The sequence below is a fragment of the Bos grunniens genome, chromosome 13 (genome assembly GCF_055505025.1).
Source record: "Bos grunniens cultivar Pamir isolate PY7600 chromosome 13, Bosgru_T2T1.0, whole genome shotgun sequence".
Lineage (NCBI taxonomy): Eukaryota > Metazoa > Chordata > Mammalia > Artiodactyla > Bovidae > Bos > Bos grunniens.
In genome coordinates, this window is record NC_141177.1 from 54,320,013 (window position 1) to 54,335,923 (window position 15,911).

The following is a 15,911-nucleotide window of genomic DNA, read 5'->3' on the forward strand; positions in this document are numbered from 1 at the left end:
AGCTTTGTGGAACCTTTGCTCTTTGTGGCTGCGTATTTGGCTCAAAGCTCTGTTGCAGTTCAAAGAGTTGTTGGAAGCACCTTCTAGGGATCAGAAGACAAAAGCAGAGTCCATGCTTGGGAGAGCACATGCTCATAGGTGTTCTCAAACCGCGTCCTGTACTCCTTCAAGGATTCTGCTCTTCTGTTTGCCAGCTTCTGGACCCACCTAAGTTTCAGGCTAAAAGTCTTTAAATTTTTCTTGAAAAGATGTTTTTGATGTGGACCATTTTTAAAGTCTTTATTGAATTTGTTACAATATTGCTTCTGTTTTATGTTTTGATTTTTTTGGCTGAGAGGCATGTGGGATCATAGCTCTCTGACTAGTGATTGAACCCGCACCCTCTGCATTGGAAGATGAAATTTTAACCACTGGACCACCAGGGAAGTCCCTAAAAAGTCTTTATATTTTGATCTGGTCATGCCACTTGGTCTGACGATTAGGACCTTGTGTTAGGGTTCTCAGAGTCTTTAGCTATTTCCATAAAATGGCAGATTGCAAGAGGCATTATTTTTGATACTTGGAAGATCAGTGTTCAAGAGTGCTTATTTCTGATATAATTTAGAGAGAATCTGCCTTCTCTAAAAAGAGTATCCATACTAAGTCACTTTAGTCGTGTCTGACTCTTGGTCACGCTATGGACTGTAGCCTGCCAGGCTCCTCTGTCCATGGGATACTCCAGGCAATGCCCTCCTCCAGGGGATCTCCCCGACCCAGGGATTGAACCCGCATCTCTTATGTCTCTTGCATTGACAGGTGGGTTCTTTACCACTGAACCATCAGGGAAGCCCTTCTAAAAAGAGTCCTTTGGGACAAATATAGAATACCCAGCTACCCTGCATCCCTATCATTGGATCTTTGGCTTGCACCTTTCAGTCAGCAGTTTCCAGGACCTTCTGCAGTCGGCGTGCTTTGCTAGACAAACAATTAGTTCCTCAATAAATGCTTATTGTTGTGCAACATGAAAAGAAAATAAGGGAAGTTGAGGTAGAAATATTTGCATTTGAATCCATGCAGGTAGAAAGGGCTCAGTCAACAATGTAGATGTGGGCCGACCAAACCAGAAGATTCCAAGATTCAAGATCAAGGGCTGGAGAACCAGAGGCAACCCTCCTCCTCCCCCATAAAGGAAAATATTAGGCCAAGAGGCTTGGCTGGGTAGACAGGGGAAGGGAATGTGTTGTGTTAGGGTTTGTGCCAGACCTGCCTCTGCCCGGTGCTGACCCGCATGATGGTTTCCTTGTCACAGGTTTAAGTGTGGCCGCCGTGGAGGTGGGGTGGTCCACTCGGCCCCAGATGTGTTCAGTGGTTTCTATGAAAAGTGAAAGGGACCTTTAAAAGTTGTCTGTACATTTTCATTGGTGACGGTGGGAATATAAATTGTTGCAGCCTAGTTGGAAAGTGATTTGGCCATCCACATCCAAATCCAGAATATGCAGATGCTTAGCCAGCAGTTCTGCTTCTGAGAATGTTGCCAACAGAAATACTTGGATAGCACAGATATAAATGGTCGAAGAAGTCTCTCGCCTCCTTGTGTTCCATCAGGGACAACTGGAAACCACCTAAATGTCTCACTGTAGGCGTGGCAAAATTTTGGCACTTCTGTGCTCTGATAAAGGTACAGGTAGTATAGGGGAGCACAGACTAGATGGGAAGTTATCTGTGGATGCAGTAGTGGGAGGGCTTCCCAGGTGGCTCAGTGGTAAAGAATCCACCTGCCAATGCAGGGGACTCAGGTTCCATCCCTGGGTTGGGAAGATCCCTTGGAGGAGGAAATGGCAACATATTGTTGGTTGGAAAATTCCATGGACGGAGGATCCTGGTGGACTACAGTCCAAGGGGTCACAAAGAATTGGACACAATCGAACAACTGAGCACAAATGCACACAGGAGTGGGGAGTAGTCTATGGGTGTAGGGCCTCTATCTTGTACAGTTTTCAGAGCCACCATTCACCTAGAATACCATGCGAATGGTGTGCCCAGTAGATGTTGACTGGGGGAGTTGAGGAGCGCTTTCACTTCTTGTCTTGCTAATATGTATATGTCACCTAACTTTTTTTTTTTTTTCAAAGTGTCAATTGCTAAGTCACGTCCAACTCTTGTGACCACATGGACTGTAGCCCACCAGGCTCCTCCTCTGTCTGTGGGATTTCGCAGGCAAGATTACTGGAGTGGGTTGCCATTTCCTTCTCCAGAGGGTCTTCCCAACCCAGGGATCGAACCCAGGTCTCCTGCATTGCAGGCAGATTCTTTACCATCTGAGCCACCAGGGAAGCCCTAAAAAACATTGTTTTTTTCAAAGAGGACTTACTAATTTAAAAAATCAACTTGGTCCACTATAAAAGTCACAGTAAGCAATTTGGGAATAACTGTTGGTCTTGAGTGGTACCATGGCCCCCAGACCAAGTTGTCAGTTGAAAGTTCTTGTTAATTGTATATGTCAGAATGGATTAAAGATAATCAATGTTGTCATGCAGAGGCTTATACTGTCATTTTTATGAAACTTGAGAGAAACTAATTTCTGCCTGTGTATGCTCTCTGGGCAGTCTGATCCAGTTTTAGACTCAGAGAATCACATAGGTAGTGCTTGCCTTTTTCCATTTAGCACAAAGTTAAGTGAGCTGCTTAATAAAATATTAATTCAATTTGTATGACTTCTTGACTATTATAAGTGCAGGACATTTATCATATAAGCACCATTTTCCTGAGTTTTGTGTTACTAAATATTTTATCTTACTGCACTATTGGGTAAAATCTTTGAACAGAAAATGAATATGTGTATTAGTTAAACCCATTCACATGTTTCTGTAGAGTGCCAGCTTAATGCATCATACATCAGTTTGTTCAACAGCTTTTGCATAATCCAGAAGCACTTAATAACAGTTGAGGTTAATTTCTCCAGTGAATTATAGTTTGAAATTTAAATTGTGCAGGTAGCTAAGTTCTTAATTCTATAATTTAAATCCCTTAACTCTGTAAGTGTCATAGTGAGAGTTTTTAATAGTCATGAAGCTCAGTGGGTCTTTTTCAGATTATTTACAAACAGATTTTCCAGTGCTCAGTGACACCTAAGTCTATAGGAGGAAAGTACCGTAAGCAACTTTTTTATTGCACTGAGTAAAGATTTGGTTTCTGGAGTAGTCTGCCTATACTTCTCTCCACCTCATACAATCTTAATAACTGGGAAACAAATTGTAATTAAATCACAAAATAGCCTCCTCTATTTCACTGGAAATATGGCTGAATTTAGTATTTTCTTTTTTTTTTTAAACCAAAGGTTCTGCTAATGAAAATGGGGAAAGGGAAGATATACATGTTATTTTGTGTCCTTTATCTTCAGTGATGGATTATACTCATCTTTACTTTACAAACAGCAGCTTTGAAAAAATCATTTATTGTGATTTTAAAAGTAGGTAGAGAGGAGAGATGCCAGAATTTTAAAAATTCCAATAGATGAAGAAGTATGATGTTTGCAAGTATGATTAGTTTGCAAAATATGATAGGGTGAACTTGAAAGAGATTGAAGCAAGGGTGTTGTTGAGATTCTTAAAACCAGAACATGTTTTGGAAATTCTTTAAGTTATTCAGATGACTGCTGGTTGATTAGTTGCCTTAGCTGATTGGAGTAGTTTGGAGAACAGCCACGGAGATTGATGGGCCCGGTGCACAGACTCCTCAGTGATGATATCATCACTGAGGCCGGCAGGTGTGTAGGGAGGCACATGGGCCTCCGCGGTCCTGGGCTGATCCAGCAGAGCTGGTTTCCTGCAGCCCAGACAAGCACGAGTTCCTGTTGTGGCTGTGTGTGTGCTCGTGGGTGCGAGTGTGATAGCACTGTCACTTATCCCCTTGGCTGTCTGACCTTGATAATGCTCTTCCTGTTCTGTAATTTGTTGTGTTTTTGTCATCAGTGTGAACACAGAGTTGAGACACTTTAGGGGGCAGTGGAGCCTGGCTCAAGAGAGGGAGGACAGTGAACAGGAGGGTGGGCAGCTAAGCCAGCACAGAGGGTCGGGGCATGGGGGAGTCCAGACTGGAGGAACAACCTGGCCAAACCCTGAGGAACAACCTGGCCAACAACCCTGGCTGAAGAAATGGAGACTGGGCAAATCCCAGCTGATTTTAGCATAGAAATCCCTTCTATGAAAGTGTCAATGAATGTCCTTCCCCTGACCTGGCTCAAACCTTTCAGATGAGAGCTGACAGGGAATGACCTAAGTTTGGGTTTTGTTTCGCCCCATATGAAGAGCTGGCAGCCTGATCCATCGCTCCCTGAAGCCTGACTTCCAAGCATTGTCAGCAGTTGAACTGTGTGTCTGAAATGGTTCCAGAGCACTGGCCTGGAAGTCGGGATCTGGATTTGCCGTGGCCACAACCCCAGCAGTGATGGAGCCTTGGGTGTGCCTTGGGGTGTGTGAGAATCCTCTCCCAAGTCTGAAAGAGGGAGGGTTGGAGGAGGTTTCCGGGCCATTTTGTTGAGCTTTCTGCTAGCTTCTCTCCAGGCTGCATTTAATACTTGGGGTCAGGGGCTCCATCTTGGGAAACTTCCCCTGGAATTCTGGGTGGAGGCAACTTCCTCTCCAGTATAGGTGACCATCACACGCTCTGAATGAGCGTGCTATTCCTGAACTCCCCCCACAAACCACAGACACTAGCCTCCCTTGCATGGCCTAGTATCTGGCATGCAGTACAGATTTTATTGAGCGGCGGGTTTTGCTTACTCTTAAAAAGATGCCCTTGCCCTTTTCTTCCATGCTTGTGAATTGCTGAGGCTCCTCAGTGCTGACTGTTAGTTGGTAGTAGGCGTCACAGTCATGCTAAGTTACTGGGCCCTTCTGTGGTTGGTGCCTAAATTTCTGATCATGAAAAATGTATCCATTAGATTACAAATTTTGTTAATGCTTTAAAAATTTTTTCAATTTAATTTTTTTTTACTTTTTTTCAATTAAATTTTTTTTGAAGTACAGTATTGCATTAGTTTGAGGTGTTCAGCAAAGTAATTTGTTAATGCTTTTTTTGCAGGGGTCTTGCCCCTCAGAATAAACCAGAACTGCAGAAAGTGATGGAAAAGAGAAAACGAGATCAAGTAATAAAGCAGAAGGAAGAAGAAGCACAAAAGAAGAAATCTGACTTGGAAATAGAACTATTAAAACGGCAGCAGAAGTTGGAGCAGGTAAGGGTGATTGGGGGTAAAGGTGGGGGTTTTTTATTGAGATATTTGACATAAAATATTGTTTGAGGGAAAATACATTGATTTTATACATTTGTATCACAATTGTCATTGTAATGTTAGCCCACACTTCTGTCATATAATTACCCTTTCTTCTAGTGGTGGGGCGGAGAAGGCAAGGGCAACCCACTCCAGTACTCTTGCCTGGAAAATCCCATGGACGGAGGAGTCTAGTAGGCTGCAGTCCATGGGTCGCTAAGAGTCAGACACGACTGAGCAACTTCACTTTCACTTTTCACTTTCATGCATTGGAGAAGGAAACAGCAACCCACTCCAGTGTTCTTGCCTGGAGAATCTCAAGGACGGCAGAGCCTGGTGGGGTGCCGTCTGCTGGGTCGCACGGACAGGACTGAAGCGATTTAGCAGCAGCAGCAGCAGCTAGTGGTAGGGAGCGTTCTAGTTTCTTAATGTTCATGTTTATAATTGCTTTGCTTCCTGTAACCCCTGGACTATGTATTAGGTCTCCAGGACTTATCTTCTAGTTGGGAGTTCAGTTCAGTTCAGTTGCTCAGTCGTGTCCGACGCTTTGTGACCCCATGAACCGCAGCACGCCAGGCCTCCCTGTCCATCACCAACTCCCGGAGTCCACCCAAACCCATGTCCATTGTGTCGGTGATGCCATCCAACCATCTCATCCTCTGTTGTCCCCTTCTCCTCCTGCCCCCAATCCCTCCCATCATCAGGGTCTTTTCAAATGAGTCAGCTCTTTGCATCAGGTGGCCAAAGTATTGGAGTTTCAGCTTTAACATCAGTCCCTCCAATCAACACCTAGGACTGATCTCCTTTAGGATGGACTGGTTGGATCTCCTTGGAGTCCAAGGGACTCTCAAGAGTCTTCTCCAACACCACAGTTCAAAAGCATCAATTCTTCAGCATTCAACTTTCTTAATAGTCCAACTCTCACATCCATATATGACCACTGGAAAAACCATAGCCTTGACTAGATGGACCTTTGTTGGCAAAGTAATGTCTCTGCTTTTTAATATGCTGTCTAGGTTGGTCATAACTAGGTTGGTCCTTCCAAGGAGCAATCGTCTTTTAATTTCATGGCTGCAATCACCATCCGCAGTGATTTTGGAGCCCAGAAAAATAAAGTCAGCCACTGTTTCCCCATCTATTTCCCATGAAGTGATGGGACCGGATGCAATGATCTTAGTTTTCTGAAAGTTGCGAGTGTGTACCCTTAATCGCATCTTTCCCATTCCCCCAGCCTAAGTCCCTGCTAGTCCCCATTTTACCCTCTGTTTTTAGATTCTACATATAAGAGAGATCATACAGTACTTGTCTTTCCCTGACTTACCTTGTCCAGAATTTCCCAGGCACGTCGGATATAAGTGTTTATATACAGTGAAAGGAAAAGCTGAGACAGATGTCTGCAGGTGGACTAAAAGACATTCAAGATAAAGAGAAGGATTCTGTTGAGGGTCTAGAAGAGATCAGGGAGGCACAGCCAAAGCCAGGGACTACCATTGAATTTACAGCCCAGTGCTGGAGCTCAAGCACATGCGTGAAGTTCAGCTTCCCTCACAACATATGTGTGTTTCCCTCAGCTCTTGTTTTCATCCTTAGCCTTGATCTTCAAGTTCTCGTCACCCCCCAGGGTTTCAGCAACAACCAGTGGGCTGCTGCTTCTGTGCAGAATTCTTACCCCAGGACCTAGATCCCACCACATATATGAAAATATAAATATATTTTAAAGTGGAGACAGGAGAAGGTTTTCTTCTGTTGGGAATCGAAGTCATTAGGGCCTTTGGGAAGAGAAAACAGTGTTTTGGAAAGCCTCTCCCTTTGTAAATACTTGGTAAATAATTCTCCTGTTTCTGAATTCTGTTTAGCTTGAACTTGAGAAACAGAAATTGCAAGAAGAGCAAGAAAATGCCCCAGAGTTTGTGAAGGTTAAAGGCAATCTCAGAAGAACAGGCCAGGAAGTGGCGCAAACCCAGGAGTCGTAGGTCCAGGCTGCAGAGACCACGCACCCAGCCCAGCACACAGAAGGCCTGTGCCAGGGCCTCCCCAGCGCCTAAGCTCAGGGCCAAAGCCCCTGGAGTGAATCCCAGCCAGCAGAGATCTGTTACTTTCAAAAGGGTTTGATTTTGGTTTTTCTCCCATCCGGGTGGGTGAGTCGTCTATGACTGTTGCAGTTCCTATTCGCCAAACAAAGGATGTTGACCAGCACTTAAGGTGGGATAGTGGACCTGTGTTCAAAGACTTTTAAAAGACAACAGCAAGAAACAAGGGAAGAGGACACTGGAATAAATTCTTGAGAGTTGCACTACTTGGTTTTTCTTTCAATCCAAGTTTAGTGGGGCACAGAGCCTTTTCTCTTTCAAAACCTAAAGGAGACACCTTTCGTTCTTCCTTTCTTAGCTATCCAATAATTTAGATTGCACAGAAATGCATTGAATCTGTTACATCCACCGTTTGTAAATTCCGTTTTCTTGTCTCATTTACACTCTCACCCAGTTTAGGCTTCACGCTGGAGAATGTGAATATTCATGTTGAGCACAGCTGTTACCTTTGTTGACATTAAGATTCAGAAATAGGATGAGGAGGTGTAAAAATACAGAAACAAAATTTAGAAACAAAACTCTGTAAATGTCCATCTTGATCTTATTTTCATTCCTGCTGGTTTTCTGAGGCTTCATGGTGACCTTCTACTTCAGGGAAGGTATGTCCTACAAATCCGGGTATTGTTTTGATAACTGTTAGGGCTTTTGTTTCATTTTTGTTTTTAATTTCTTGCTCATTTAGTCCTTTCATGTGAAATAATCTCCCAGCCCTTCGAGAAATAAAAACTAGTCCGAATAGCCCAACTTCAGTGTCAAAGGAGTGCGTTCAAGTCTTTTGGTTTCTTCTGAGAACAGTATGGGGAAAGCTCCCACCGGAAGCTTGGAAAGGAAGAGTTCTTTGGGCTTTTTGATGTGAAATGAATATGAACTGGTCTCTGGAAGAATTATAGCATTTATGTATTTTGAATATTATTTGAATCCAAGCTTTGAAATTCTCTAATGATCACCAGCTCTTTGCCCTTTTTCCTTGTGAAGGAAGACTGTCTCATCCCTACCTTCGTGATGGTGATACTGTTGGTAAGGATGATGTTATGACCACTGTTGATCTCTCAGGAACAGCTGAGGGGATGGGGCACACTCAGTCTGTGCTCTCCAGCTGGCATACTATCCTCCACATGAACCCCGAATTACCAACTTTACAGCAGATTCTTAATGCAAAATCCATTCTCTGTCATCAGTATGGGCAGGGGAAGCATTTCTACTTGGGGTGGTTTAGAAGAATCTGTGTGGATCCAGTATGTTCTCTGTAGAAATTACTTATCCAGTAAGTTCGACATTGAAGGCTCTTCTTATAATTCAAGAATCAAAGAAAGCTGGATCCTAAGCTTTTGAATCCTTAATCAGCCTAGTAGAAATTAGCTTTCTCTGGGAATTCTGCAGTTTTCATGGTTGGCCATTAGGCTTCTATTCATCCCTAATGTGAACAAGACAAAAGTAAATGCAGAGATAATGTACTGCTAGTCAGAGAACATGTGGACTACACCTGAAACATTTCTTTCATCAGCAAGTATTATATGAATAAAATACGAGGTGCTTAGGATAAAATGTTGCTGTATAGTGATTTGCTTTGGAAGGATGGAAGGATACCTATTTTTTCCCATCCTTCTTTTTGCAAGAAGAAAGTGCGTTAACTAAGCATCTTGAAAGTACATTTCTGATTGCACATTGACTAGAGTTCTTTCTCTGTGTATACGAAATAGTGATGCGATTTATAAAATGAAGATTCAAAACTAGCTCATAGCCTTTAATCCAGCTGGATATGCAAGATCTTTAGATCCTATATCCTTGAAGCAATTCTGCCACTTGATAAAATTTTCAAGGGCCCAGACAGGCTTCTTCAGAAGGACCAATTCTGTTCCCAGAACTTACCTAGAATTCATGCTTCACTGGGAAAAGCTAAATTCCAAAAGCATTTCCCTCTCAATCTCACTCACAAATCTGCAAAAGTAGTAGCGGTTGGTAGTCCAAGGTCTGGCTGAAAGAAGACTTGTAAATAGTGTCAAGTTAAGTTTCCTCGCTAAACAGTGGAATGTACAGATAGAAAAGCTTTTTGAAGTTGCCAGGTCAGCCCGGCTCATAAGCTTGAGTTTAAAAAGGCATCATTCTCTCCCTCCCTGCTGCCCCACACTTCAATACTCTACAGTCCAAACCTCTAGGACTCACGGACATCTGAGCAGTTTTGGGCTTTGAGCCACTTTTTGACAAAAATGGCTCCATTTTTCCACTCTATGGTTTTCTTAAAATAGCTCAGTGTTTTCTAATCTCCAAGTAGGAAGGTAGTGTTGCTTTCTAAGCTACCACAGTTGACTTTATTCTTCTACTCTGAAAAATGTTCACTTGTTTGAGTGTATATAATATATATAAAGGGAGCCTTAATGGATTTGTTTTCATAATTTAATATTTTTTGTATTTGCTCTTGTATAATTGTTTTTAATGGAAAGTATTACAGAATTAAGGGTGGAATTCTTAGAACCAAAGTTATTCTTAATAAAAATCACCACATGCTTGGACCATACAGCTGTGTTTTGTCTGATCTATTTAAGGTGGATGTCTGGAAGGGATGTGGGGGGTGCTGTGTTCAATTCAAGGGTTAGAAGGTGGTTTTGGGGTTTCCCTCTGATGGTCTTCCCCCCCCACATCAGTTATGTCCTCTTGTCTTATGTCAGTCAAGGCTGGCAGTCTATTCTGTCAGGCAAATTCATGCTAAAATATTATGTTACACTTAGAATATGTGGTATTTTAGCAGCAGCTGTTAGTTCTTCAGATCAGAGTATTCTGCATTTTAAGTAGCTTGGTAGAAGAGTGGGAGATACATTTTTGGAAGGGCCACGTTTTAGTGCTTGTGAGCATGTATGGCATAAGTATGACCATGGAATTATTTTGCTTATTCAGCTAAATTAATTTCATCCTCAAAGAAGTCACTTTGGGAAGCTGAAGACATGGTTACATTATACTATTGGTTGTAATAGCCTTGGAGAGTCAAATTACTTTATAATTGTGCCCTTATTTTTCATCCCCAAATTACTACTCAGCTCATTCACCCAGCTCCAATATCTTTGGACTGTTTTAAAAAAAATTATATCTACTCCGGGCAGTGAAGATTTTCTATGTCTAGGATTATACCATGAGCTCCAAAGGCCGATGCAGAAGGTGGGCTACAAAAATAATTTGAGGAATAACTACATCTTTGGAATAACTAGGCAGTTTTCCAAGGTGACAGTTTTGAGGCCATTGGTCCATTTCATTAGACCATTGTGTGGTTCTTACAGTATAGTCATAGATTTGAAAAAAAAAAAACAGAGGTCAATTAACACAGTATTGACTTTAGTCAATATTAACACCTCAGGCTTTAGTTTCTGTAAAACTCCCTTGGTCGATAATGTGTAAATATGTTTGATAAGATTTAAAATGTTATAGTGCAGCTAAAAAAAAAGGATTAGAATACTACTACCCAGCTTACATTTACTAATACAATGAAAAGTGAAGGGTTTTATTCCCAAGTCTTAGGGTAAATAAAACCTTATAAGATAACTTCACAGTCTCACAATTATAATTTCTCCTTTTTTTCCTTCTCATGAGAAAATGCAGTCTGATTATCAATTGGAGATGTTTTGGAACATCTTCCCATTCTCCCAGAAAGATGGTAATGCCAGAGTCTGGTATGCCTTATCAATATCTTGTATAATTAGTAGAATCATATTGAGGTTTTGTCTATTTAAAGTCATCAAGTGGTGTTTCCTCTGAGACATTTGGCTAGGTATTGTCTTGGACGTACTACTGGGTCCTTTTAAATTTGTTGTTTCTATGTTTATGGCTCCTTTTCTACTTGGTTACTGTGTGTGACCACTGCTGATGATCACTCTTGTGCTATAATTTCCAGGGTGGACCAACAAATCCAGTTGTCTATCAGCTGGTGAATGGATAAGCAAAATGTGGTATATCCATGTGATGAAATATTATTCAGCCATGAAAAGGAACAAAGTACTGATACATGCTTCAACATGCTGCTGCTGCTGCTAAGTCGCTTCGTCCCATGGACGGCAGCCCACCAGGCTCCCCCATCCCTGGGATTCTCCAGGCAAGAACACTGGAGTGGGTTGCCATTTCCTTCTCCAATGCATGAAAGTGAAAAGTGAAAGTGAAGTCGCTCAGTCGTGTCAGACTCCTAGCGACCCCATGGACTGCAGCCTACCAGGGTACCGTCCGTGGGAGAGTACTGGAGTGGGTTGCCATTGCCTTCTCCGCTTCAACATGAACAAACAAAAACATTCTGCTAAGTGAAAGGTGGCTGACAGGAAAGATGATATAGTGTACACTTACATCTGTATGCAATGTTCAGAGTAGATAAAACTATAGGGACAGAAAGCAAAATAGTGGTTCCATTGGTAGGAATGGGAAATGATTGCAAATGGACATGAGATTTTGGGGATGGGATGATAGAAATTATTTAAAATTGTAACAGTCATACAACTCTTCACCTATACGAGTAACCATATAAACATAAATATACTAATACTCACTTAAAATGGGTAACTTTTATGGTATGTGAGTTATACCTCAATCAAGCTTTTTAAAATGCACATATCCTTTGAACGCACAGTTAGATTTCTAGGAGTTCTTCAGAAGTATTTATCTGCACAAAGATTGTTGTTCAAAGATAATGGAGCATTTCTCATAATTTCTCTAGGAAACAACCCAACTAGATTGCAGTAGTTTGCTAGATGAAGTATAATACATCCCTACTCCCTAATATGTACCACAATGCATGTCTTTTAAAATAACGTGTGTGTGCTTAGTCACTCAGTTGTGTCCAACTGTTAGCGACGCCACGGACTATCACCCACCAGGCTCCTCTGTCCATGGGTATTCTCCGGGCAGGCATAGTGGAGTGGGTTGCCATACCTTCTTCCAGGGGATCTTCTCAACCCAGGGATAGAACCCGGCTGGGTATCCCACACTGCAGGCAGAATCTTTACCATCTGAGCCACCAGGAAAGCTATTAATATTTTATTTACTTACACAGAAATAAGACTTTGAAGCTATACTGTTACATAAAAAAGCAAATTACAGAATAATATGTGTCATATAATCCCATTTACATGAAGAAATTAAAAGTCTATTATCCATACATCTATATAAATGCTTATAAATAAGATAGGACATTTATTTACCATCTCATTGGTGGTTACTACTGAGGGAGGGAAAGGAATTTGGGTCAGAAATAAAGGGGGGCTTCTAGTTTAATTTGTATAGATTTTTAATAATTTTTCACAGTTAAAAGGTGTTCTTGAGTCACCAGCATTAGTACTCTTGCCTAGAAAATACCGTGGACAGAGAAGCCTGGTAGGCTGCAATCCACGGGGTCTCGAAGAGTTGGATACAACTGAGCGTCTTCACTTTCACTTTTCACTTTCATGCATTGGAGAAGGAAATGGCAACCCACTCCTGTGTTCTTGCCTGGAGAATCCCAGGGACGAGGAGCCTGGTGGGCTGCCATCTATGGGGTCGCACAGAGTCGGACACAACTGAAGTGACTTAGCAGCAGCAGCAGCAGGAATCAAAGAAAAACCTTGAAAAAAATGTGTTTCACACAAAATTATCTTTAGAACTATGTAATACTCATTTCATAATTATTTGCACATAGAGTATGTGGTAAAAAATTACAATGGAATGATTTCAGTGTTTTCAACAGCAAAGTAAAAGTGACTGTTTTAAGAAACTGTCAAGAATCCAATTATTTTAAGCACACAGACCTGTAATTGAAGTAGAGTCAAAGGAAAAGAGGGTCCAGGGAAGGAATAAAGAGAAGCCTTGACTCCAGAATGGCAGTGAGGAATGTTTCAATTCTTTGTTGACCCCCAGGGTTCTTGGCCTCCTTAATCAATAGAAATTGATCAGAGGCCAGACAAGAAACTCAGGAAAGGCTTTATTGGGGCCCCTGCTGCAGCAGGGGGCAGCGAGAATCAGAACAGTTAGTTGCCCTTGGTCGCTTCCTGAATTGAGGTGGTGAGCTGGTTCCTTATATGGGGTCAGGGTAGGGGCAGGTCCAGGGGTCCAGCCAGAGGGGTGGCTGAGGTGGCTTGCCCACTGCTTTGTTGATGTTGAGTGCAGGGGGCATGCGCAGTCCTCTGCTTTTGCTCCCAGCACCCTGTTTTTGCTCCCGGCTCTTCAGAAATGCTAATTGGGCTTTTCTGTCTTTTTGTGTCTTATTCTTCATAATTTGCTCCAACTGTGCATGCGCACAGTTATTTTTAGTCCTTGATAGTTTGTATTTTGTGGAGGAGATGTTTTTCCAGGTACAGGCTTTGTAGCAAAGGGTCCTAGGTGCCAGGTCCCAGCCTGTCTCACAGTGATGAACCAGAGGCCTAAGCTGGGGCTCCTTGTAAGGGGTCCAGTTGTAGGCTTAAGCCTAAAAACAACTCTGCTCTTTAAATGTTTCCTCTGCTGTTGGAATTTAAGGTAGTGTGGCTATAGTATTGGTTTTTCCTATGTTTGTTTTTGTTGGCTGAGGTCAAGGAGACTGGGAACTTGGGGACATGTAGCTTGGTAATGAATTACTGGTACCCTCTGCACGCAGGGCCTTGGGAGCTTTAGGCTGACCGATCACAGTCTTCCTGGCACATATTCTCTTTTGGATGGTGGTGAAAGTTCTGTTCACCTTCTCCCTTGCTTCCAGGTGGAGATTTCATTCTATTACTAACCCTTTTATTTCTTTTTCTGCTTCTTCTGGATGAAGGCTTAAAATTTAAACTGAGACTCAGCCATAAAAAAGAATGAAATCCTACCATCTGCAGCAACATGGATGGACCTAGAGATTGTCATCCTGAGTGAAGTTAGAGAAGAACAAATATTACGTGATATCGCTTCCATAGGGAATCTAAAACTTAGCACAAAACAGAAACAGACTGACAGCCGTGGAAAACATATCTGGTTACCAAAGGGGAATGGGGGGAGGGATAAATCGTGGTATTGGATTACCAGATGCATACTACTATATATAAAACAGAGAAACGACAGAGATTTACTGTAGTACACAGGGAGCTACATTAAATAAGTTGTAGTAAACTATAATGGAAAAGTATAGGAAAAAAAGACTACTGATATATAAATGTATACATGTAACTGAATCGCTTTGCTGTATACCTGAAATTAACACAATTTTTCACACCAACTGTACTTCAATAAAAAAAGTACATATTTAAAAAAAGATTTCAGCTTAGAAGAGGAGTTAGCAAGAAATGGAGAAATGCTGGCCCTTTCCAAAGGGCTAATAGGCCTTGGAATGGAAGCTGGCTTAGAAAAGAATTCATGCTGGAAAAAATAGCCAGCAGTGCCAATTGTCCTGACTTCACTGTTCAAGTGGGAGATGTGATCACATGCATACCACCTTGGTCATTTCTCCACGGTCATTTACTTGTTCAAGAGATTTCAGAAAACCATCATCTATGTCAGTCAGGTTTCAACAAAGAGGGATTACCATGATCAAAACATCTACTGAACCACTGGGCAAAAATCTTACACAGTGAACTGTGAACCAGAATCGGGTTCATATGTAGCCTCTTTAGAGCTGGAATTCAACCTAGGACTTTCACAAGGAGAAAATTCACGGTGTAAACTCAAATAAGCAAAGGCAATTTTCTGGCTAAAACTCATAAATTGGCTTTAATTTGATGAGGTGGTTATCCCCATTTCTCTCTCCTTCTGCAGTGAGTTCAGTGTTTCTCAAAGATAAGCCCCTAGATCGATCAACTAAAAGTACTTACTGAAGAAGTTTACAAGATGTTTTGCAACAAGCCATTTCCAGCCCTAGGGTATTTATAATCTTGTTCAGCCATAAGACATTGCATGGGATGTAACAAATAATAACAAGCATTAAATTAAATAAAAGACCACATGAATACTGAGAAGATAAGGCCTATAGGAACAAATTAAGAAAAGAAAATAAATACACTAAATCAAGTGGTTTTATTGCTACACAGATGCTCTCATAAATGTTCTTGGAGAGGAAGCAGTGGAAAGGAACCGTTCAAGTAAAGTTAAATGAAATGCACATCTTACTTATCCTTGATCTCTCCTCTTTGCTTCACTGTCTCTTAAAAAAAAATAAAAAGACTGGACAGTTTGAAAACCCAGGTTCTTCTGAATATCAGTGATAAGAGAGTGGAGTGTGGCAAAGAGGGCATAGCAAGTAAACCCTCAGCCCCACCATGCACAACAGTTTGTAGCATTGCCAGGTGATGAATGACATTGTTTATTTCCAAAGAACTCCCTGAGATACTGAAGGTTAGGCTGTGGGTGAGTTTAGATTTGCTTCCTAGCATGAACCCTGAAGATCTGTGCAGTTTGCAGTGGCATGATTAATACCAAGTAAGTAACAAGCTTTCCCCATGTGCCTGGAGTGGGTACACAGGAATGAACACGGTTCCAAGGAAGCATGCATTTCACGTCCTGGTTCTTTGTTTTTAACCACAATGCTCAGTGACGGGCTACAAAATCGTGTTCAGTCTCTGTTGTTTGGGAGCTTAAAATCTAACAAGGAGCCAAATGTTATTCAAAGAATCAGACAAACAATG

At 41.8% G+C, this 15,911-nt stretch overlaps 1 protein-coding gene across 5 annotated transcripts in view; it reads left to right on the forward strand.

The window, feature by feature from the left end:
* The window catches only part of FAM107B (family with sequence similarity 107 member B), a 78,204-nt gene extending 68,351 nt beyond the window's left edge, over nt 1–9,853 (forward strand). For all 5 annotated transcript variants that reach the window (XM_086334263.1, XM_086334265.1, XM_086334262.1 and 2 more), the window contains exons 3-4: nt 5,062–5,212; nt 7,105–9,853. In XM_086334263.1, the coding sequence (XP_086190389.1) occupies nt 5,062–5,212; nt 7,105–7,221 (268 nt within the window). In that variant the 3' untranslated portion in view covers nt 7,222–9,853. The remainder of the gene's footprint in view (nt 1–5,061; nt 5,213–7,104) is intronic.
* The last annotated feature ends 6,058 nt before the right edge of the window (nt 9,854–15,911 follow it).